Source organism: Ostrea edulis, chromosome 5 (assembly GCF_947568905.1).
Source record: "Ostrea edulis chromosome 5, xbOstEdul1.1, whole genome shotgun sequence".
Taxonomy (NCBI): domain Eukaryota; kingdom Metazoa; phylum Mollusca; class Bivalvia; order Ostreida; family Ostreidae; genus Ostrea; species Ostrea edulis.
The window spans coordinates 70,880,496-70,906,526 of record NC_079168.1 but is presented as its reverse complement, the minus strand read 5'-3'; the positions used below and the strand labels follow the sequence as shown (position 1 = coordinate 70,906,526).

The 26,031-nt window shown below is 35.0% G+C and overlaps 1 protein-coding gene across 3 annotated transcripts in view; it reads right to left on the bottom strand.

The window, feature by feature from the left end:
• Positions 1 to 25,307, bottom strand: part of LOC125652902 (allene oxide synthase-lipoxygenase protein-like) — a 58,418-nt gene extending 33,111 nt beyond the window's left edge. For 2 of the 3 annotated variants that reach the window (XM_056165394.1, XM_056165392.1), the window contains exons 1-7: positions 25,131 to 25,307; positions 2,888 to 3,467; positions 2,760 to 2,804; positions 1,815 to 1,943; positions 1,622 to 1,719; positions 653 to 785; positions 316 to 411 (exon numbers count right to left, since the gene is read on the bottom strand). In XM_056165394.1, the coding sequence (XP_056021369.1) occupies positions 316 to 411; positions 653 to 785; positions 1,622 to 1,719; positions 1,815 to 1,943; positions 2,760 to 2,804; positions 2,888 to 3,349 (963 nt within the window). In that variant the 5' untranslated portion in view covers positions 3,350 to 3,467; positions 25,131 to 25,307. Of the gene's footprint in view, positions 1 to 315; positions 412 to 652; positions 786 to 1,621; positions 1,720 to 1,814; positions 1,944 to 2,759; positions 2,805 to 2,887; positions 3,468 to 12,777; positions 12,860 to 25,130 lie in introns of those variants that run through there. The other variant, XM_056165393.1, reaches the window with a different exon arrangement.
• Between the last annotated feature and the right edge of the window lie 724 nt (positions 25,308 to 26,031).

The window sequence follows — 26,031 nt, the reverse complement described above, 5'->3', positions numbered from 1 at the left end:
TATATTGGGTTGTCGGGTCGATTGTTTGGGAATATCTTTTACCAGAGTATAAGATAATATTACATCCTTATCTTGGTGAGATCCCTTAACGGGTTGTGACATCAGATTATTGATTTCAAAAGACCACTTACCGGGTTGTCACTTCATTTATTGATTTCAGAAGATCCCTTAACGGGTTGTCACACCAGTGTATTGATTTGGGAAGATCCCTTTCCGGTTGTTACATCAATCTACTATGTATCGGAATGTAAGTTTATTGTGAAGATCTCCTATCGGGTAATCGGGTCAATTAATTGATTCGGGAAGATCCCTTACCGGGTTGTCAGGTCCCTTCTGCTGGAAGAGTTGTATAGCCACTGGCATCAACTGCCCTTTACCATCCACAAAGAACAATGCAATAGGGAGAGGACACTACACCAAGGAAAAAAATCATTAGTTAATTAACCTTCAAGCTGTATACCAATACATTGTGGAGCTGTAAATACTTAGAAATATTCTACATATGACCAGATGACATGCATGTATATCAGATTTCAGTTTTGATATTCATACTTTTAACAATGATACATATCTATAAACTGATTTTTTTTTTACTTCCTTATATATTAAAATACACAAGGAATTGATATAAATTGTCCATTTCCCAACTTACAATATAACCTTCGACTAGAGAAAGTCCTTCCAGGATATCGAGATCGATGATAAAGAGACGTTTGTCGGTGATGGCTTGAGATATCGTCAAACCCTCAAGAAAAGGCTTGATCATCTCTTCCGTCACTCCAAATCTGATTTTAAAATTGCATAATATCAAAAATCGTAATTGTTTAACAAGAGTTGTCATAGCCCACCGGGAAGCATGACTTCGATTGATTATTACCAATCATTCCCGTTATTTGTGAAACACTCTTTGGAATGAGATATAACTACAGGCTATTATGGCAAATTTTTGAGTGTTAACTTAGAATTTAGTGTTAGTACTAGAAGATAATGCTTCATATTTATTGTTGAAAAATTGAAATATTAAAACCTATTGGATCAAACTACGCAGCTAGAATTAAAGGTTGTAAAATGTAGGTCATGATTCATAGTAGAGGTCAAGAGGTAAAAGGTATTGGTACTTAATGAGGTATCTGAATGTGAAATGTCAAAGCCTTATCCACCTTGTGTCAAAAGAGAGCCGACGTGAACGTTTTGAATAATAGGCAAAATGAAGGTCACTGGGTTAAAAGTCTAAGTACCAAAGTAATTGGCTCTTCGTGAGGCATATATATGCAAAATATAAAAACCCTATCCCCTTTGGTTCAAACAATATATTGTAGATTCTGTTGTAGTTTAATATGCGCATTTGTTTCCTATTAAGTCTCAACTTATTCATTCAATGAAGATTAAAGTTCAATATTATAATAGATGTTAACAATGTTTTCTCACTTATGGTGATGTAAAGAAATCATCTTTCTCGGGATTTCACAAAATTAAGACTTCTTTGAAATCAAGCATTCCGTGTCCTTGACGGACAATTGTGAATTTTGTAGTTGTTTAATATGCGTATATGTTCCCCATCAAGTCTCGACTTGTGAATATTCGTAGATTGAAGTTAAATATGTTAACAATGGTTTCTCACTTATCTGGTATCTCTGTGCACAGACGAATGAGATTGGGATTGACGCTGTTTAGTCGTTGCCATCCAAAGCTGACATCACTTTCCCAGTCCTCCATCCCCTGTTTGATTAAATGATTGCCATCGGATAACTATTTCAAATCATAAACTCTCAATTTGTTTATTAGTAGATATCTACTGGTACAGTTTATGTTACCTTTGGAATTCCGAATGATTTGGAGTAAACACCTTTCAAATCATCTAAGGTTTCCCACGACCCGTCGCCAAATACCATCTCCAATGCTTTGCCAGCAATCAAGGTGTATTTTCTTTTCAGCAGATCCCACTTTTACATAATGGAAAGAAAAAATGAATCCATGTCATAGATGGAAGTTGGTTTTGATTTCAGTTGGCGACTGTTCCACAAAGGGAATGTATGCATGACAACCAGAGAATTAACTGATACGTTTAAGAAATAAATTTCATTTTGTAAAACGCATCAAGGTATAAACTGCGACGTTTCACTAGTTAAGGAGAAATGCTACACCAGAGAAATTTGAAATGGACGAAAAGTGGGGATATGTACAAAACTTTCAAATTTACTTATAAATCATTTCGTCAAAAAAGGAGTTTTAGTAGAAAGCAATCTGAAAAAATTGAAATCTCCGTTGAACTCAAACTCACGATCTACAGTTCAGCAGGCGATGAAATAAGAAATGAATAAACAAATATTGTTGATACTTATATTTTCATTCATGTTTTAAAAGGAAGTCAGCCATTTTTAGATACAGAGTACCTCCTTATGTACATGTATGTTGGCACGAAGCGTTACATATATATTAACATTCACCAATGTTTTGTCAATTAATCGTTTGCTATAGTTCAATTGTCATATACATGAATTATATTTACATTACGAAGAGTCTGGCTTTGTATGGGAAGTTATATTCAGGACATATACATCGATGCATTTTTGTTATTTTTACAATTTAAATATAAATGTCTTGACTGTTCGCATTTCCGGCGATACATAAAGAGTGGAAACATGGGTAAAGTTCCTGTACATTACTCCATCATTTATACATCCCCAATAAAACAAATATTCTTGTAATGTATTGCTAAATACAGACTAGGCAGTATCAAGAAAATATTTGATTCTCACCTTTGCACCATCAGAAAACATTTCATCATCGGGGACCTTCTTAACCTATAATGAAATATGAAAGATATTGAAATAAATGCATACTTTCTTAATTAGAGACAAGTTTTGATACGTATCATAAGTATCACCTGTACGGGTAAATTTGGAATTTTCTCTTCATACTCGTACAATTTCCTTTTCTCATCGAGTTCAGAATTTCTCTGCTTCGGTCGTGGATCAGACTGAGGTAAAAATGTGTCGTGTCGTCCAAAGTATGTATCAACGCCAGGGCGAATCCACCGAAGAATTGGGAAAACGGATGTTTTTCCGCTTTTCTGGTTGGTCACCTCCACTTTTTCAACAAACCAATCACTGTACAAGCCTGCTTCGTCTCTTCGCAACTGGATCTCGGTCACTTCGGGAATGTCTGTTTCATCAATAATTGTGAAGACATCTATTTGATTTCGTTCAAAATCATCTCTAAACCAGTTATCCAAAGTGGCAGGTTTGGTTTTCTTTCCAGAATTATCCAGCAGAACTATCTGTGTGTTAGCATCAGTACCTGCCCCAGCTCTGTCCCCCGTTTTTACTTTAATTTCGTAGGTTGTCATTGTATTCGATTAAGCTGTTAACCCTCTTCGTCGACGTGCAAGTCACTGATGAGCAGAATATGAAGGGCTGTTTTGACTAGAGGTATCGTGGATACGGAACACTTCAGTAACTTCCTTCCTACAAAACATCCAGGATCACGTTTATCAAAACCACAAAATTGTACATGCACTTTTCTAAGGTAATTCTAATAATTTTGATGGATCTGTGCTTTTGCTTTGAAGGTGTGATCATGAATATGACAATTACTAATGAGATGAGAGTGCTTAACATGTGAAGCTGGCGACAATTGAAATAGAGACTTTTACAGCGTTTTCTCTCCGATCGTCTTCCAAATAGCGCGCCAAGCCCAAATACTAATTCAGAAAGAGAAAATCGATGTTTCCACCAGTTGTCGCCGGGAGAATTTAAGTGTCAACTTTTTATTTAAAATAGGAATATGCTAGGATATATATCTTTAAAATGTTGCCCTTTAAACACATGCAAGAAAACAACATGACGTCAGTGTCAGATATACCAGGCCGCAGAAGATGAAAAAACCCATTCTACTATTTCATTTTTTTTTTTTAGATCGGACTATACTGACGTTATGCATTTTGTACATCCCTTCAGGACGAATATTTTAATTATGATGCCATACTTAAGTTAAAGCAACACAAGCTGTAACTGACGGTAAATAAATTAGATATAAGAAAACAAATAGAATGACATCTTGAATATATATTATTTCATTGAATCAGAGTGGGTCTGAAGCAATAAACCCGTCAAATCAGCACAAAATGTCGATTCATGAATTAATGTATTCCTTGTTTATTCTCATAAGCCCACATAATATACAATGTAGAGATTTACACATGATATAATCCAATACAAGCATGTGTGAGAGAAAATGAAGTACAATATCCGACAATGAGCTAATCAGGAGAGCTAACTCTCTCCATGATAGTTTTGATAAATGTACATAGTTTTACGTTTATTTTTAAGATTTACAGCTTATCGGTACAATATTATGAACAATGTGAAAATGGTGGTGGTACATTTACTGGAGAAGAAATACGTACATTTACTTATTTAAAAATATTGTAATCATGGATTACAACTTTCTTTTGGTGTCAAACTATTGAAAATAAATAAGCTACAAAGATCTTTGAAGTTTCCCGTTTTAAACAATCGTATTAATTCAGACGTTGATGGTTTTTTAAAATAATAAATTTCCTTTATCATTTTTACGTAATTCTGTATACATGTACATGTATACAGAATAAACTAATATGAAATAAAACTCATCTTCAATACTATTTACACTAGAAATACATCTGTTTGCTCTGATTGCATTGTAATATCTACCTGTTTCTATGGCTAAATGGTGCGAGGATAATCGTATTTAAGATATACCTATTCAACCTATCATTGGGTCAAATGCTGTCAGATGTGTTTCATACCGATTGTTAGGCCTTTCTTGACACACTGACTTTGACTAAGGATAACTCCGTTTACCTTATCAAGATATATGGTTCACGGCGGGTGTGACCGGTCGACAGGGGATGCTTAATCCTCCTAGGTACATGATCCCATCTCTGGTGTGTCCGGGGGTCCGAGTTTGTCCAACTCTCTATGTTGTATTGCTTATAAGGGTTATGAGATTGATCACTGTTCGTTATCTTCACCTTTTATACACTTTACAGGAATTAATTTTCTAAGATAACACTAAAGGTATAATCCATTAATTAAATATTCTTCATATAAACATTTTCTTTGATTTTCAATGTTTGAAAAAAATATTTTGCTTAGCTTGGTCAAAAATTCTTTGTTGTACAATTTGCAACAAATGCTTGTCAATGTTTTTATTGATCCAAATGTCATTGAATCCAAAATCTATTAGAATTTTCTTGAAATCTTGAAATTTCTACATCCGTATTTTTCACAATTAATATTAAAACACATCTTCATAATAATTTCTGATTGTACATATACAATTTTCGCCACGAATGACATTGCCCCAAAACTTTACAATAGTAGATATATGAATGTAAGATCCCCCATGGTTTGTGGTTGGGTATGATTATTATCAAACGAGTTGTGTGTTTTATATCCCCAAGCCTTGGTGAGAGGATAGAAAACACACAACGAGTTGGATTGATCGAATATTGTTTAACGTCTCTCTCGAGAAAATTTCACTCACATGGAGACGTCAACACTGCCGGTGAAGGGCTGCAAAATTTAGGTATATACTTGGTGCTTACGGGCTTTTAGCAGGGAGGGATCTTTAATGTGCCACACCTGCTGTGACACGGGACCTCGGTTTTTGCGGTCTCATCCAAAGGACCACCCCCATTTAGTCGTCTCTTACGACAAGCAAGGGGTACTGAGGACCAATTCTAACCCGAATCCCACCCAACCACAAACCATGGGAGATTCTTTTTATCAGATATTTTATCCCAACAGACCATTGAATTCGCATTTCCAAAATATCCTGTTTTGTTTACCTCAATCCGAACTACATTCGTAGTTTTACCATTACGCCGCTACAAATAGTTCGTTGGGAACTATGAATAAAAATGAATATTGACTGTCACAATGTTCAATTCATAAAGGAACATTTTATATGGGGAAAAAATACATCTTAGAACGTTTCACTTTGAAGTTGTGTGATTATTCATCAATATGTCAGTCATCTGAATCTGTGTCATAGATGACGCGCAGTTTCTTTGGATTGTACATAGTTGCGTGTGTGAATGTTGATGAATTTTCCAGCATGTATATCGTCATTCAGAGAATTTTCATATTTCCTTCATCATTTGGTATTTGTCAAAATTCTTTTAAATGTTTTCAGTCTTATCTTAGTGGAAGATCAAAATGTGTTAGATGGAAAGGTGTTTTGTCAGATGAAAAAGATGTTACAATAGGAGTGCCTCAGGGGTCCATATGGGTCCATTGTTCTTCATTTTATTTGTTAACGATTATCCTAAATGCCTAAAGCACTCAAATGTTTCTATATATGCAGATGATACATCTCAGGATGTTTCACATCAATCTATTGATGTTATTGAGCAAAGGTTACATGATGATCTTTTAAACTCTATGAAATGGATGGAAAGTAATAAACTTACGATGAATTTAGAGAAAACACAATGTATGTTGATTGGCACTGCACAAAATCTCTCAAAGTGTAGAAAAATGTGTATCAAAGTAGGAGATATTGTTTTAGATACTGTTAAAACGGCCAAACTTCTTAGTGTACAAATAGATGAATGTCTAACCTGGTCTGTACACATTGATTCTTTATGCAAGAAACTTTCACAGAAAATAGGTATTTTACGTCGTCTGCAAACTTTTATGTCAAATGCAGCATTATTGAAAATTTATAACACTGTTATATTTCCTCATTTTAACTATTGCTGCACAGTTTGGTGCTCAGCCAAAACCAGGGTTTTTATTGACAGACTTTTTAAGTTACAGAAAAGGGCAGCCAGAATTATATTGAAGGTGAAAGTAACTCAGACCTCTACAGCTGATATTTTTAGTGTTCTTAAATGGATGACTGTTCATGATTATTTTGTATATAGAAAACTAGTGCTTGCTTTTAAGGTTTTTAATAACATGACACCAGAATATATGAACGTTTTTAGTGTTGTCAGCCAAGTTAGTTCCTGAACAACAAGAAGTAGCGATAGTGGCATTTTATATTTACCAAAAGTTCGAACTGAATATTATAAACGGTCTTATAAGGTATCCTCCACAATTTTATGGAATCAGTTGCCCGAGTCTGTCAGAAGCTGCGGTTCTATTACATCTTTTAAATCAGCATAATTGCAGCATTATTTCTCAAATAAGTGATATATAGATATGATGTATATGTTTATTTTTTCCCCAGTGATATCGTGTATTTTATGTATATATTTTATATTATGTTATCTATTTTTCTTTTCTCTCATTTATCTGTCTGTGAATATGTTTTATACAGGACCACAATGTAAACTAGTCATTTATACTAATTGTGCTATCCTGTCTAAATAAAAGAATTTATTATTATTATTTATTATTACATGGAGGGTCGTAGAGATTTCATTGTTAGATGTGCTTCTTGTGTTTCTTACATCTGTATTTGTGATGAAGGTGTTTTGTGTGCAGTTGAATGTGGCGTATTCCGGGTTGATTTGGTGCATGGAGTTGGAAAGTTGATATCCACTAGATAAAGGGGCAGATATGTGGAAGAAAAGGTCTTAGTGTCTTCGCTTCCAAATGTGAACTATTTACACACTAAGACATGATCATGTATGACGGAGGGGGAGGGGGGTCAATAAAGCTGTTTTCATTAAAGAGTTTTAAGAAAACTATTTCAGTTCCTGTGACCTAATGTGTTTATTTTTCTTTCTTTGTATTAATGTTTTCTTGATCATTATGAATATTTTAAGAACTTGCCTAAAAAACCTGCCAACATAAGAATTTTATAATTAGTATGCCTTTATCCAGTTCACCTTGAGAAGCGATATCCTCAAAATTTAGATATTCACAAATGTTCGCATTACAAAAAGACGTCATTGCAAAATATCTATATTAGCGGAAAAAAGAAACTGCATTATAAAATTTAGTGTAATTTTTCTATATTTATTGTTTATATTTATAAAATCTAAACAATCGATAAGGGTGATGTTTTTTAACAATATCGGATAGTACCCAACTCAGATGCACGGACTTTTCCATGGTTAGTAAACACATGTTGTTTATTGGAGTGTTCGTACGCACGAATTTTACTGGCCAATACTGTTTGGAGTAAGAAGTGTAAAGGGTTTGTTTGGACACTATTCGTTAAAGGCCGGCAATTGGGTATAAAAGCAGCCAATCGATGAAAATGGTGGAATATATGAATTTTCTGGTCACATTCAGATTGCAGCACTTATTTTGCAAAAATAAAGATTAAGCTGTTGTATTGAAATTTTAAAATAGGTATGCTTGTTCCCCTCATAACTGTGCATATATTGACCATATCTATTTTAGATATAAATTCTCATGAAGTTTTAATTTTGGCCTCAAAAATCTGAAGCAGGGCTAAATTTGTATTTCAAACTAGAGATTGGCAGTTTGTGGGTGTGATTATCTTTTGTTATTGTTTACACCGGATGTTGACTCACATATTGCAGGAGCATGCTTGTCTAGTTCTAGATAAGAAGGATTGCACCAAAGGCAACATGTAATCAAATCACTGTATAACGTGGAAAAAAAAGTACTTACTCATATATCATTGGTAAATCCAAATTTTATTTTTTAATTATATATAATCACATTCCATTAAAAAAATTGGTTAACTTTATGAAAATAACTCATTAGGACTGTTCAGTCTGATCACTGTTTCAGAGTTTTGCAGGATTGCTGGTACCTTTTCTCGAATAATGTTAAGCATGATGTTTGTCTGATTAAGCAACAATCTCCTAGGCCAGTTGTGTAACTCCCATTAACGTAGTTCCACACTCGTGTGACGTCATAGGATTTTGCAAAGTCAATAATTTAATGATAGGAACATAAATTTTGTTGGAATGTTTTTCAATAGTTATTGTAAAAAAAAATTGTTAGCCATAAAATATTTCAAAATTCTTAGTTATATTTGAATAGTCAATGATATGTTTCAAAATATTGAATCCAAGGACAATAACTCTGTTTTCATTCAATTATTTATCAAGTCCATAATGCGATAGATTTCCTTTATTTTTGACAAACATTTTACCAAGGTGATAAGGAATCATTATCTGTGTCTTTTCATGAAATTACATACAATTTTAATCCCGGGTGATTTAAATAGCTCAGCTGTATGGTGCCAGACTTCAGTTTTTGATGGAGGTATACATAATCTGGAAGCTATAGATTTGAAAATATTAAGGAAAGGTATGGATTTTTTCCCATGAATAACTATAACAGATTTAACTCTACTAATATAAACAGAAAAAATGATATGTAAACCATGCTATAAGGAAAATGCGTCCACATTTGTTTGTTTTTTAACATTTTGGGGAATAACGCCAATTCAATAATTTTCCACATATTATTCTAAAACCTGATGAACATATTGAAAATGACACATGTTTTAGTTAATGACATGTTTCCCGATAAATAAATGCAATTCAAAAAATATTTTGTTGTTTTTATATTAAAATAACAACAAATAACTGTTTCCAATGAATTTCATAAAAATCTACATCAGGGTATATGACTTTAGTGGTGTATGTAATGAAAATTAATATGGAAACCCTTAACTGTTTTGCCTTTTTTCATTACTCTGAAAGTTAATTTATTGATTCCAAACAAAAAACTGCTACCTAAACCCCAAAAATCCAGGACTAAGGACCTACCTTAATTGTCTCTCACCAATGATGACAAATGTCCAATTGATCAACCATCACTCTAAAATTACTCTCAATCTGGACTCTTACATGTGAACATTACAATGTCAAAAGAGACAATCACAGATAGTAGGTCTCCAAATATCATAATGGACAAAATGTTTCTTAATAACCCTTCAGTGCACATGTCCTCCATTGCACAGCTACAATTTCCCCCCAAATTCTTCTCATAATTGAAAGGTACCAAGAGGAAAATCATAAGTATTAGTATATCATATATACCAATATTTGTGTATATTATAAAAAAAAACTACATGTTTTAAAAGACATGGATAAAACAATGATGAATTCATTTTGTAGTTCCTAGGGTGAAGTTTTGTTAAAGTAAAAACATAGCCTTTCAGTGCCTCACAGATTGAGCAGAGTGGTAGAAAAATGCGGGAAAACTTTAGTTTATTTTGATAAATCATGCCAGTCTCCCTGTTCAAAATATCGTCTGCTACAGAGCACGTGTAGAGTCAAGCATTAGATTGCTGCTTATTCTGATAACACTGCTAAGCCCTGCCCTCTTGCCATATATGCTTAATTGCTGTAGGGGTGTAAAATTTTCTAGGTTATTCCCGGCCTTTAAGGAAAGCACTTTAGTTTTCACAAAATTTACCCTTCTGTCATGCCACGACTCAGCGAAAACCAACGAAATCGTGCTGTTGGGATGCTTCTAGCTGGAATGGCACAAAATATCGTAGCAAGACACTTTGGAGTTCATCGGAACATCATCCAGTCATTATGGAGACGTTTCCAACAATCTGGTAACACTCGGGATCGACAACTTTCTGGGCGTCCTCGTGTGACGTTGCGTCGACAGAACAACTACATTAGACTTGTGCACCTGGGAAATCGTTTCCAGACAGCAAGTTTGACTGCTCGTAGCATTCCTGGACTTCGACCAATCAGTTCAAGAACTGCGCGAGCACAACATCAGACCAAGACGTCCAGCGGTGCGCCCAATACTGCTTCAACGTCATGGTATCGCTAGACTAGCGTGGTGCCGCTAGACTAGCGTGGTGCAGACGACATCTGCGATTCAGAATACAGGACTGGGCCAATATTCTGTTCACTGATGAATCCAGACTTCATTTGGATAGCAGTGACGGCCGTTGTAGAGTGTATCGTCGTGTTGGGGAGCGGTACCAGGACGCTTGTGTTGTGCAACGTCGATAATTCGGTGGAGGTACATGTAGCGTTATGGAGTGGGGTGGAATAACAGCAAGTGGAAGGACCCCTCTACAAATTGTCAATGGAAATATTACCGGCGTATGCTATCGAGACGAAATTATTCAGCGCCATGTGATACCCTTCATACAGAGACAGCAAAATCACATCACTCTGCAGCAAAACAATTTAAGGCCACATGTTTCACGTGTAGTCAGGGACTTTTTTGTTCAATAGAATGTCGATGTCTTGCCTTGGCCAGCTGTTTCCCCCGATTTATCGCCGATCGAGCACGTCTGGGATGAAATGGAACGGCGTTTACGCCGTTTACCAAATCAGCCAGTGAAATTGGCTGATTTAGGCCAGGCTTTAACCAACATCTGGAAGAACATCCCTCAAGTCAAGCATTTCTGAACACTTTAGGGGCATCAATGAGGCGCCATTGTCAAGCATGCGTGAATGCAAATGGTGGTCACACGCGTTATTAACTTTGTTAATTCAAGTTCGAACACCAGTGTCTTTCGAGTGTGCTGAAATTGACGTTATTCGACGTTAACATTAATGGATTATGAAATGTTGTAACGAATAGATTTGTTAACAGTGTCACAAAAAATAAAATTTGTTCATTGTTATTTTCTGTTATTTTTTCATATATTAAACAATGCACAGTTTCATTTTTCCGCTAGTATATATAACTGGTGTTCCATTTAAAACATTGTAAGATTTGGTTTAAACGTTATGTTTTACATTATCATCCTTTAGTACAAAAAAATCTAAATGTAACGGAGCATTATCTGAAATTGTTGTAAAGTTTAATTCCTACAAGGAATATTTCTTTTTATTCAAACATATTTAATGTAGTTGTTAGTGAATAATCTATAGTGCTTAGTCCACGCGCACCATTAAAGGTAAAGTCATTCGAATGCCCTCCTTTGTGTCGTCACGATAAATAGCTGTGTTCCATGTGACCTAAATCTGGGCTCACTCGCTTGGACAGCTGATCGTTGTTCGCACGTGTATAGTAATAAAGAGACCGAGGTGTGTACTACATCGTTTTCAATAAAGGCTGGCTTATCTTTGGTACTACTGTTAAAATCGTTAACAAAACAAGAGGTCCATATGTACCACATCACTCACCTGAGCCGCATTGGACCTGGTGTTATTCAAAGTCAACACCAAAGTATAACACGGTCTTGCCATAAAGAATATATATACAAAATGTGAAAGCTCTACCTTAAATAGTTCATAAGATATTAAATAGATTAGATGTTTTTATGAAAGGTGGTCAAAAGATCAAACACCATTGTGTCGCAATATCTCTATACAAAATATGAAAGCCCTACCTAGAAAGTTCCTGGATTACTTGATAGGTTATCTTTCCTTTAAAGAAGGTCAAACTCAGAGGTCAAGGTCACAACGTCAAAGGACATGATATGAAATTATTGGTCTTGCCATAAGAAATTTATATACGATATGAAATACCTATTGAGTAGGTAAGATTTTTATTAAAAGACGGTCAAATTTCAAGGCCAATGTCACAAGATCACACACACCATTAGATTACATACATGAAAGGCTTTGCCGTAAGGATGTATATACAAAATAAGCTTTCACCTCAGGTGAACTAAATACCATTGTCAATAGACATATAATTGTTTAACTGTTTTCCTAACTAAAAAAAATAGTTCCACATCATTTTCTTAATAAAAGGGCGAATGTACAAGGCGGAAACTAAGTAAATGTCACATGTAACTAATATCATTTTGTTGATTACAAAGTATTTTGTCAAATTTAAGCCCTATAGTACAGTCATGAAAAGATTCAGCAACAGGTGTATATAGAAGGTGTAAAAGTCATTTTTACCAATAAAATAGTTTCTATACCTTCGGTCGATTTTGATTTCCTAGGGAAAATGTACGATTTAGAATGTGGGTCGTCAATATTGTAATCCTTATCAATCCGACATTCTGATAAGCAAAGTGCATCGTATGTACACAGAAATTTTTAAAGTTTTGTCATCCCATTTACATTTACCGTCATTTACAGCTTGCATTGCAGTAGCTTAATTGCTACGGTAAGCAATATTAGTAGTACGCAGGAGAATGACGTTTTAAAAATGTGTGGAGTGTGCACGCTCGTGAATGTGTGTGTGCGCGTGTATGTGTGTTCTCCCATGTAAAAATTTGATCCTCTATCTACTCCTGGGGGTCACAATTTGAACAAGTTTGAATCTGCACTACCCAGGACTCCTTGCATATTACATATAATATGACTACTAATGGCCATGTTGTTCTTGAGACGAGAATTTAAAAAAAAAATCCTATATATCTGCATGTAAAACTTTGACACCCTCTTGTGTCCCCTACCCCCGGGGGTTATGATTTGAACAGACTTAAAAATTTACACTATGCCAGGAAGCTTTTATGCAAATTTCCACTTTCCTGGAACTGGTTCTTCAGAAGAGTTTTAAATGATCCCCATTCTAATTTTGCCTTTTCTTGATTATCTCCCCTTAAGGTAAGGTCAAAATCAAAAGTCGTAGCACCAACAGAAATGTCTCATCATGAGACTACATGTATGTGTGAAATATCAAATCACTATCTCCCGTAGCTCTAAACATGTAGCTAATATTACAAAACTCAAGGTCACTAACTCAAAAGAAAAAGTCTTGGTACCATATAAAAAACCTTCTCGTGAGACATGTTTTTTAAATAAGTCAACGTCCAAGGTCAAAATGTCAAACGTTGTGGTACTGTAATGACGCATTGACTTGTGAAACATTAAAGCTCTATCACCCTTGGTTCAAAAGATAGGGCCAGATTTTAAAGATTTTGAAAAGTAGGTCAAAGTTCAAGGCCAAGGTCATTAGATCAAACGCCTTGGTACCAAAACAATGGTTTTTGCATGAGGCATTTATATGTAAAATATCAAAGCCCTATCACCCATGGTTCAAAATATATAGCCCAGGTAATAAAAAAAAGGTCAAGGTCAAATGTCTTGTCCAAAGAAAGGTCTCTTTAGTGAAGAATCTGTATGTGAAATATCAAAACCCTCTCCCCCTTGGTTCAAAAGATATAGTCCAGCATATATGTTCACCAAACTTTCCTAAAATATATCTTAATTAAGATATGTCCTAAGATATAACTTAGGAAAAAGGTTAAGTTTTCCAAAGATCAACTTAGGAAACGTCTTAGAATGTTTCTCGACGATATTTTAGGAACATCATAAGTTAGGACGTCCTAAGTACTAAGGAACATTATTATTCTTTTACATGCATTTATACACATGATACACTCTAAAAACAATGTTTAGATTTGGAACACTTTTTAAACGTGTTTAGGATTGTGCTTATATCCTAAACGCGAAGTGTAATAAACATGTTCTACCCTAAACATGTTCAGACTGAGAACATGTTTAGCTATGCAAAAATACAGTATCTAAACACAAAACAACATGCTAAACACTTGCTAAACACAATCCTAAACGTCTAAACACAATCCTAAACGTCTATGCGTTTAGGTTTTGAACATGATAAGCTTAGTAACATTGTTGACATTAGTTTTACAGTCTTCATGTAGAATATTCCTGTCTTCTGTAAATGAAATTCGAATTGCATGTCAGAATTGCCATACTTCAACTGCTATAGTGTACCAGGCCCCGATAGTGACCATAGTGTACATCATACGCCGTATTGCAAGTATACACTATCGAGGTCGATATCCAAAATTGATGGAACCATTAGAAGGGCCGTCTATGGGCTTCAACCCTTTCCTGTTGGAAATGAGCAGAGTTTAGGAGTATCCAGAAAATTTTGATCTGGAATTCCATTTCAACTTGAACAGGTCTGGACACATACATATTGAATAAAAAAAATAGTGTAATTCATTGTCTCTGGTATTAGACGTGCCTTTAGTGTTAATTTAAACCAATGCATCACTCTTACTTTGCATTGGAACAAAATTCATTTAAATCTTGTGAAAGAGAACATCAGTAGCAATTGATGGCCCCCCCCCCCTTTTTTTTTAATTCAACATGTGACAGTGCCTGTTATGCGAAAACTAGCATATCAAAGACAAAAAAATTGTTGAAATTGTACTTGCGGGATGATATTTAACCATGTATAGTTTACTTCTTATATGTGCATAAGTGATTTTTAATGGTTTTGTCTTTAACATGTATCGCGGAAATGTCAACCGTGTTGTTTCGGCAATTAGAATATAGAAATAGAGTTATCGGACTTGCAATGTAATTTGAGAAGAACAGCGCAAACCCGCATTGTTCGATGTGAAACATCATGGATCCCATTGACACAGTTTGTAATACAAGGGCTATTCTTGCTAGATTTTGCAATGTTATTCTCCTATAATAGAAGAGAAAGCTGCTATTTAAGACTTTTTAATGCTGTGGATTGAGTTTTAAATAGAAGGTTAGCAAATCATTTTGTAATTGAGACAAAGTCAAAACCTAAATACAAGGAGAACTAAACATGTTCAAAACCTAAACACAAAAGAGGTAAACGTGTTCAAAACCTAAACACAATAAGGGTAAACATGTTCAAAACCTAAACATAAAAAGGGTTAAACATGTTCTACACCTAAACATAAAAAAAATTAAAACATGTTCGAAACCTAAACACAATTAGTTAGACATGTTCCAAACCTAAACACAAAGAGATTTAAACATGTTCAAAACCTAAACACATTGGGTTGAACATGTTCAAAACCTAAACGTAAAAAGTGTTAAACATGTTTAAAACCTAAACACAAAAAGTGTTAAACATGTTTAGATTTAGAACGCGTTCAAAACTGTACACAAGAAATGTGTTTAACTTTGTGTTTAGGATCTAAACACCATTTTTAGAGTGTATTCATGACAAAATTCCGAGTAAACAATTAAAATTGAGACACGTTCAGTTAGAGAAAAGACAGACATTATTCATTTATATGAATATTCTTAATTTAGATGCCATTAATATTCAATATAATGGTAACAATGTTATAAAATAAGAGATTTTAAGATTATTTATTACTTTAAATAAAGTAGTAAAACAAACGAATATTGTGCTACACGATGTGTTTAATAAACTAGTATATTATTATTTCTTTGATGATTGTAATGCAAAACCACTGAGCCATGCAATACTCGTGTACGATAGTTTAAAAATCGAACCGATAAACCTTGACTTGCATGTGCTCATGTCAAGGTCTTTGATAACAATGACTGAACAATTGTTTTTCCGACACAAGTAAAGTAAAGTGAAACAAAGCGATGCACTGCTTTCCACACTATGTACATTACACAGTCCGCATCCGTATGTCGTGTCAGGATCTACCTTATAGGGGGGGGGGGGGTGCTTTAGAACAGCATTTACAATAAGATCGTTTGCTGGACAGTCCACTTATGAGTTGTAGAATTAAAGGACTGTGAGCGCCTAGCAGCTGTCTTTTGCGGTGTCCTGATTAGGAGCTGCTAATGCTACAAAATTCAGGTATAAACCTTTTTACATGAATCCAGGATGACTTCTTTAAATGATAATTAAACATGATTGCCAACGTAGAGTTTGTTTAGTTGAGCAGTGCCAGGCGAAGAGCGGATAGAGTATTCCCTGGCAAACATGACAGTAGAGGAAATTCGGAGGCGATATTGATTTCGGAAAGAATCATTTCAACAAATCATTAATCTCCTTGACTTGATCTCGGTCGTACTTCTATAAGGCCAAAAGCCTTATTTAACAAACTACGGGTATGCATATCAAAGATAAATAAAAATAACTTACAAAGAAACTGAAATGTCCTCCCTTGTCTCTTGTTACTTGTTATGTTTGATTACGTCATAAACACGTCACATTGGTGACGGATCCTATAATACATACCCCATGAACTAGGCCTAGTATCACAAATATCAATAGCCTATATAATGTACATTGTACGACAACCTTTTCATATTTTTTCACAAGTGCTTGACGTTTCAATAAAAAAACAAGATGTAACACAAATACCCCCCGACAATGGCCAATTTTAAAGATGGCCAAGGTCACAAGGACAAATATCGTGGTACCAGTAGAAAGATTTTGTCACAAGAAATGCTCATGTACAATACGAAAGATCTAATATTTACCATTTACATGCAAGGTGAAGATAACGAACAGCGACCAATCTCATAACTCCTACAAGCAATACAAAATAGATAGTTGGGCAAACACGGACCTCTGGACACACCAGAGGTGGGATCAGGTGCCTAGGAGGAGTAAACAAAACAAACAAACTCTACGTTGGCAATCATCTTTAATTATCATTTAAAGAAGTTCCCCTGGATTCATGTAAAAGTTATGACCAATGTCAATTTTTTTCAAAAGTAGGTCAAATGCCAAGGTCAAAAGGTTTAGTACCAAACGAAAGGTCTTATCACAAGGAATACTCATATGAAATATTAAAGTTCTAGCACTTACTGTTCAAAAGTTATTAGCAATGTTAAAGTTTTCAAAAAGTAGGTCAAAATCCAAGGCCACAGGGTCAAAAATGTTTCTACCCATGGAAATATATTTACGAAAGCCCAGAAGGCTCATTCGAGATTCGAAATTCAAAATACGAGATTCGAAATTCAAAATACGATATTCGAATTTCGATTGATTGATTGATTGATTGTATCTTGCTTAACGTCTCGCTCGAGAATTTTTCACTCATATGGAGACGTCAGCAAGACCGGTGAAGGGCTTCAAATTTAGGACTATGCTCGACGCTTACGGCCACTGAGCAGTGAGGGTTCTTTAGCGTGCCACACCTACTGTGACACGGGACATCCGTTTTTAAGGTCATCTCCGAGGACCCGTGACATTCACACCTGATGCCGAGCGTCTGGCGATGGAACTATCACTACCTGTTTTAACGACTTGGGTCCGTGGCGGACGGGATATGAACCCTGGCCTACCGCATGCGGGGCGAACGCTATAACCACTCGGCCACCGCGGCGGTCTTCGAATTTTGAAATTCAAAATCCAAATTTCGAAATTCGAATTTCATATTTTGAATTTCGAATCTTGAATGAACCTTCTGGACTTTCGTAGATATTGTCACAAGGAATACTCATGGGAAATATCAAAGCTCTAGCACTTACTGTTCAAAAGTTATTAGCAAAATTAAAGTTTTAGACAGAATGACAGACAGGACAAAAACATACGCAATATAAAAATTATAAATATTAATTCGATTGAATAAAAATTGGTAATGAAAGGTATTCTTTCCAATGAAAAAAAAACCTCTCAGCGACGTTCTAGCTGCTATCGAAAAATAACTTTTTTTGAAATATCGCGAGAGGAAGAGGAATAGTCGTTTGAACAGCTGACATCAGTATGTGTGATGTATTGTGATTACTGCGGATACAGTTGCCAATTAAAATGCTTCATTATGTTGATTCCTAAAAATTAGATACGCGAGTATTACAGAATTTCCTTTCTACAACAAGTATTACCAATTATATAGCCGGGAGTTAACATTTTCAACCGAATCTTTTAAAGTTTTGCACCTCGAGTCACTAGGCCGACCACTCATTGGGTCAGTGATACATATGTCAGTGCATATGAATAAAAAGTGCAGGAATAGTAGTAAAAAGTTCTTGTACATTCCACTTTTGTTTGAAAATTATAAGCAACCTTTCTGATTTTATCTGGGGAAAAACAATAACATACAATATTTCTCACTCATAATCTTGCTCATTTACCTAAAGTGTCTTCAATCATTCACCTATTATCATATATTTCCAGTTAATAAATTCCTGCACATGAGTTTAGCCACACATCTTCCTTGTTAAGATGTACTTGATGTGTCAAATCTCCCCTACGGTGTGAAAATTGTTCTATATACACTGTAATACTCGCGTATCTAATTTTTTAGGAATCAACATAATGAAGCATTTTAATTGGCACCTGTATCCGCAGTAATCACAATACATCACACATACTGATGTCAGCTGTTCAGACGACTATTCCTCTTCCTCTCGCAATATTTCAAAAAAGTTATTTTTCGATAGCAGCTAGAAAGTCGCTGAAAGTTTTTTTCATTGGAAAGAATACCTTTCATTACCAATTTTTATTCAATCGAATTAAATCTTACAGCGAAACATACGCAATATAAAAATTATTGCCTCAAAGTGAAAAAGAGGTGGTATCAAATACATTTATGGGTTTGACGTTTAATTTCAAGTAGTCAACATCCGGTTTCACAAATTAAGGTGACATGTCATTTGGGTAATTAGTGTACATGGAAATCGAGGATAGAAAAAATCAGAGAAAGACACTTTAGATTTCACCCCAAGCGTAGGCCATTACAGGGTGTTCGTGGCTCGAGTCCTTTACAGACAAATACTAAGTTTGGACCCACCCTGTGGTCAGAATCCCTACCCCGAGGATCATCAAATTTACAATTTTGGCAGAGAACTACCTGTTCTTTCGAAATATCCATTTAGTTGCAATTTAGTATCAATAACACTAAAGAAGATGTTATTTTAAAAGTGTTTTACACATAAACATTGTATAGTAAGTTTACTCTTTATTACAAAGCCAAAGGAGATGAATGAACTTAACTGTAGAGTTGTCAATGCGAGAGTCTGCTTAGCAGGTGTGCAGAGAAGCCGGAAATGGGACTCAAAAGAATCTTACTTTTGCAAATACAGATAACATTTTGAAAATTCAAAGAGCGAGCTACATTAAATCCAGTTAGCACCATCCCATCACACACACTAACTCGTCCATAGTTCAAACATCCTATCTAACTCGTCCAGTCTACTCGAGTACCTGAACTGAAATAAACCAATCGCGTTTATCTAACTCGTCCAGTCTACCCGAGTACCTGAACTGAAATAAACCAATCGTGTTTATCTAACTCGTCCAGTCTACCCGAGTACCTGAACTGAAATAAACCAATCGCGTTTATCTAACTCGTCCAGTCTACCCGAGTACCTGAACTGAAATAAACCAATCGTGTTTATCTAACTCGTCCAGTCTACCCGAGTACCTGAACTGAAATAAACCAATCGCGTTTATCTAACTCGTCCAGTCTACCCGAGTACCTGAACTGAAATAAACCAATCGCGTTTAACACACGGGTACATTTGCTTACGAAATACAATTTCAAAAATAACAATACGCAAAATACATGGGGGTAAAGGAAGTGTTTGCATGTATTACATAAGTTGAGTATAGTACGTTACTGATGGGCAGCATATGTCAACAAGCATAAGCTCTTATTGGCCCCCATAATACATTAAAAGGATCTATAGCGTATATTTATGGTTATAGCACCGCTGAATATCTCACAAAAACACAAGACATCGCCGAGTATTTCATAGAAAGATGTTGTCATTCAAGACACCGACGAGTATCTCATAGAAGGATACTGTAATTCAAGGACCGACAAGTATCAGAAATTTCTATGCTGTAAACATAATCATTTTGATGTCTTAGAGGTATACTGCGAACAATGTTAGTGACTCGAGATCCCGACGCCGAGTCAAACCTGACACGTTTAAAATATGGCCGATGGCTGTTCCTTCGTCATGCGCTCGACATTAGAAGTAAATATCCAGTCTTTTGGAGGAGTTTCCGTGACTCGGTAGAAGAACCCCCACTGCTGTCTAGTAAAACTTCAAACTTGAGGCACTTTATTTACAGGTAATTAGTGATGTCTTTATATGAGAGAAACTTCTCGAATGGAATGTCAAGCAAATAAACAATTAGGATCTGATATACAGTTTGAATCTGATTTTCTGATAATGAATTGATACGTTTTATTTAATGTTAAAAAAAAAACTAAATCCTCTTTTGTGTTCCAAGTCTTACTGACATTAACTTGCAGTTAATGTTGATTATGTTCATGCTAATTAAGATGTTGATGATAAGTTGTTAAAGCATGCTGTTGTTGATAACACACGTTGATGTTGAATGTAGACATCAGTTTTGAATTAATTGTTGATTTTAGAACCAGGTATCAATTATGATTAAGGTATGTCTTTTGCTTTTGTATGTTGATTCAATTAAATTTTATAATTCCACCGTGTCATTTAACATGTCTCTAAATTATTTTAGGTTGACCTTCGAATATAATTCACTTTTTGTACTTCTTGTGTCATTTATATAATAGGAGAGAACCAAATTAAGCACACTATCGAATTAACCACACCATCGCGTGTTATTCGCACAATAAACATTTTTCGGATGATTTTACTAAAAACGGATTTATTACATGTAGTAATTGACGCGTCCTAACTATGTGACGGCAGTTGTCTTGACAACCACCGACAGCTGAAATAAATTTAACTGCACACCTTAGTTTTTTCTTTACATAACAGTCAGAGAAGCAAATCGTTAAATGTTTAAAGAATGCGTGAGCATGGAGATTGACAATATATTTCAATTTATGATTCGAGTAGTCATTATGTTGGGCACCACGTTTTACAGGTGAAAATATTTTTTATAAAGGCGCACAATTTTCCTATAGAAGATTGCTTGTTTGAATTTATTATTAGCTCACAACTGTTATCATGACCCCGGTGTCAGGTGTCACACTTTAAGGGACAAATTTTAACTCTTGGCTATATCTTTTGAACCAATGGGAATAGGGCTTTGGTAGTTCCCATTTACATGTAGAAGGCTCGTGTGAGGACTTTAACCTTGGCTATACATTTTGAACCAAGGGTGATAGGGCTTTGATATTTGACATGCATTTATGCTTCATTGTTTCCCCTACTTTGTGCTACGCTATGTGTAGGACAGTACACGCGTTTTATGTCGTCTCTTGTCTACGTAATACACAGAATACTTCCAACTAGCTCAAAATTTTAGATACTGCCCATTTTCAAATCATGCTATACACGTAGTTGCCTTTTCTCTACGTCCTTTAGGTGTTTTTCCTGTATTTTCAGTAAAAGCTTATATTTTTCCTCTCTGGAATTCGAAACATGTCCAAGACTCAACACGTGGCGTGTTTATTCATTGTAAGATGTCTATCAAATTTCAAGTAATAAAATTGGGCATGAAATTAGAATTAAAATCATAGACTATATGAATCATTTTATTCTGCAATGCATTTTTTTTTTTCAAAGTTCGAATTCCGTAAACAGATTAATTTTACATGTATTTAGGATATTTTTAATTATCAATTCACTCCATGATCTGTCGATGGACGCGATGCCACTAGATCTGATGTATATTTACTCCTCATGCAATACCGTATAACGGTATTTTCTGCGGTTGTCCAATTTTGCGGCTAGAATCGCACAAAATTTCCACAAAGCACACCGATATAACATTCATGTAAGCATTTTAATTACTTATAAAGTACTTCTGAACCATGTAAAATTCGTAATACTACTTAGGTCGAGTGCTCGTAATACCCGCGATTTCAGTCAGATTGCATGAATGCGGTAAATTGCGAATGCCGACTTATCAGATTTCACTCACCGACTACAGAAAAAATACTCTCGTGATTAAGGATGTATGTCCTACATGTACTTTTGCAATCTTTCCATCGGAACACTATCCAAATCCCGATAAATATAAAAACGCAACAATATAAAAATTCATTTCTTTAACATCTGTCCATCAAACATTACGAAACTCGAACTTGGTCTATAGTTGGCCACTCTGAAACTACACTGCAAGTTTCAAATGAATCCTCGCAAGCATAACGGAGAAAAGTCTGGAAAACCAATGGGACAGAAAAGAGCTGACTAATAGACGGACAGACAGAGAGGAAACCTATAGTCCCTTCGGTTTTACAAACCGGTAGGGGACTAACAAGCATACTGAGAATGGTGCAAAAGCAACACATGTCCCCTAACGGTGCTCCTATTTATTTGAGATATGTCATTATATGCATACCATGTACTCTGTATTTGAACAAGAGGATGTATATTATTTTCTAATACCAGGAAACATTGGAGTTTTGATCTTTTGCAAATGTATGCAGCGAATCTGACGAACTTGTTTTTAAATTGGTATGCCTGGAATTATATAGATAACCAGATAGAGTAGAGACATTAAATCTGTCAATCATAACAACATAAGTTTTACAATTTTTGTTGGAATAATTCAACTATAACAAACGTGAAATTTAAGGTGTATCTACTCATTTAACATTCAGATCCCTAAGTTAAGGAATTGTAGAGAAATGTCCGGAAAATTACATTTAGCACATAGTACCAAACATCTCGCAAGAATCAGTCAACTGTGATGGCACTTACACTTAATCTGTAACCATATATTAGTAAACAACACACCAGATCTCACCTTCCTAAATCAAAGCATGGTGAAGAAAATCTAGAAAACAAAAATTGTAGAACATCATTCAACCATGAAACTAAGTCTTACAATTTTTGTCAGAATATGTCAACCGTAAAAAAGGTGAAATTTCATTTGTATCTACTCATTAGGTAATTTCAGATTCCCAAATTAAAGCATAGTGGAAAAAAGTTCGGAAAATTTTATTCGGCGCAAAGTCCCAAAAACTTCATAAACATCATTCAGCTGTGACAAAACTTAAACCTCATCTGTAAACACAAAAAAAAAGACTTCGGAAAACCAAGTGGAACAATATTCTGCACAAAGTCTCATAAATCTTGTAAGAATCACTCAATTGTAACGAACCGCTCACTTCGGTAGATAATCAAAAAGTTTGTTTATCAACATCAATTGTCAAATCATTTCTTCCATTGATTGATTTGTTGTTTTTACGTCTCGTCGAGAATTTTTCACTCATATTGAGACGTCACCAGCTGTAGGTGAAATATCACAAAAGCGCTCAGGGCCGTAGCAGTGATAACGCCTGTCGCGACATGAAACCTCCGTTTTTAAGGTCACATCCGAAAGACCTGTGATTCTCACTTCTGAATGCCGAGCGTTTGGCGAAGGAGCAATCACTACCTCTTTTAACGTCTTAGGCGTAATGCGGCCACGACACGAGCGGGGCTCGAACTCACGACCTCTCGGTTACGAAGCGAACGGTCTAATTTGTCATATATTTTTGCAAAAATCTTTATTAAATCAAACTTTGCGCATGACAGAAGTATATCTTTTAGAGGAATTTTATTTATTGGATAAAATGGGTAAACTATTGAAAGTGAAAAAGTTTATATCCATGAATAATCAATTATTTTTAATTCTTTAAAAAATATCTAGGGTAATAACTCCCATGTTGGTATTTCCTCTATTGTAGATGTCTATTATACAATGATTTCCCTAATATCCACAGTTAGTTTATACAATGTACATATTTATAAATCATCAGGTTTTTTAAAACTGTAGACATAAAAAAATTGTCATTTTAACAAGTTTGTTTCGATTTTCATCATTTTGTTTAAAATATGTGATTTTCTTATGTTGACCTATACTTCTGGGTTGTTTTGTTTTTGTTATGTTATTTTATTTTATTTTTTTTTATGTTTGACATCTTTAAAAAGGTGGCACCATACACATTTCCTTTAGTTAATGATTAAATCAAACTACATAGATTGGAAACTAATTCAGTTTTACCACTTTCAACCATTAACATTAATAAGCCACATGGGGGTGGGGCTACCTTAAAAGAATTTGAATAGTTATTGGTTCATCAGTAAGTGCGTGCAAACAATTTAGCGGTTCATTTCTTTGGACAATGCGAAAACCCAAATGGGACAGACTGATTGACAGACAGAGGAACGGACGGATAGACGGTGTTCTTTTTTGGTTTTTTTTTTTCTTTCTGCATGTCTGACATCTTTAAAAAAGTGGCAACATACACATTTCCTTTAGTTAATGATTAAATTAAACTATATAGATTGGAAATTAATTCAGTTTTTCCACTTTCAACCATTAACATTGATAAGCCACATGAGGGTGGGACTACCTTAAAAGAATTTGAATAGTTATTGGTACATCATTAAGTGCATGCAAACAATTTAGCGGCTCATTTCTTTCAGAAAGCAGGACAATGTAGAAAACATTGAACACTATCCTCATAATCACACATATTACATAATGACAAGGAAATGATTAAAACTTAAGCTTGATCTGTAAACATACAGTAGTAAACAAAATACTCTCAATAGCATAGTATAAAGAAAAACGTGCGAAAACCCAAATGGGACAGACTGATTGATAGACAGAGGAACGAACGGACAGACGGACGGACGACGAGGAACCAATAATGACTGTCCCTTTCAGTTTCACTTAATATATTATATTTTTTAGATTACTGTAAATCTTTACCTTTTCTGTACACAATCTAGACAGCATGTAGCATAATCAAATCTGTGCACGTGGTATCCAGTGACACAAACCTTCTAGAGACTCGTCATAAATTCAGCACGATGAATGCAACCTGGCGAACAAGAAGAACAGCACAGTGGGCAGTCTGCAGATAAAGCAAGAACGGGTGCATTGAATACTTTAATCACTATTTCAAGGACAGCTACGAGTTTAAATGGGTGTTACGCACCTTGCACCTTTATAAATAGACAATGCACAGGATATGCCACTTTGACAAAAGACCTTTAAAAGAACGTGAACATATTCATTCGGAAACCAAATGAAAAATAAAACGAACTCCTGTGATGAACACATTGTATATAGATATCAGAGGGATACTCTGCAGAATCCATTATATCACATAAATTGACATAATAATTGAAATTTTAGTAAAAGGCTACAATTCGTACATTTTTGTTTTCGTCCAGTAAAGAGTTCGTTTATCAGTGAAGCCGACAATAATGGTCCGGGGAAAAATATATATACATGTATATCATATATGTTTTCTTGGTGTAATCATTTCAATGGAAATCTTTTGGGAAGTAATAAGGATTTTTTTTATCGACTTATTTCATATGATTGTTACATATAACATGGAGGTGCAAGAATGAAGATGGATTTAGGGCAAACGTCCATGACAAACAAATATAAATCTTTATGCAACTATTTCACAAATTTCGATAACACGTTTTAACATTCCCTTTCTTGAAGGTAATCTTATAACATGTCGTGGTTAAAGATAAGTCGTTCGAAGTTATTCAAAAGTAGAACACTTCTTTATATTTAACCTTTAGGCTTTAGTGGGTTAACGTGTTGACATTGTCCCACACAAGTAAGCGTTTTTAAACTGTTAAAATTGTGG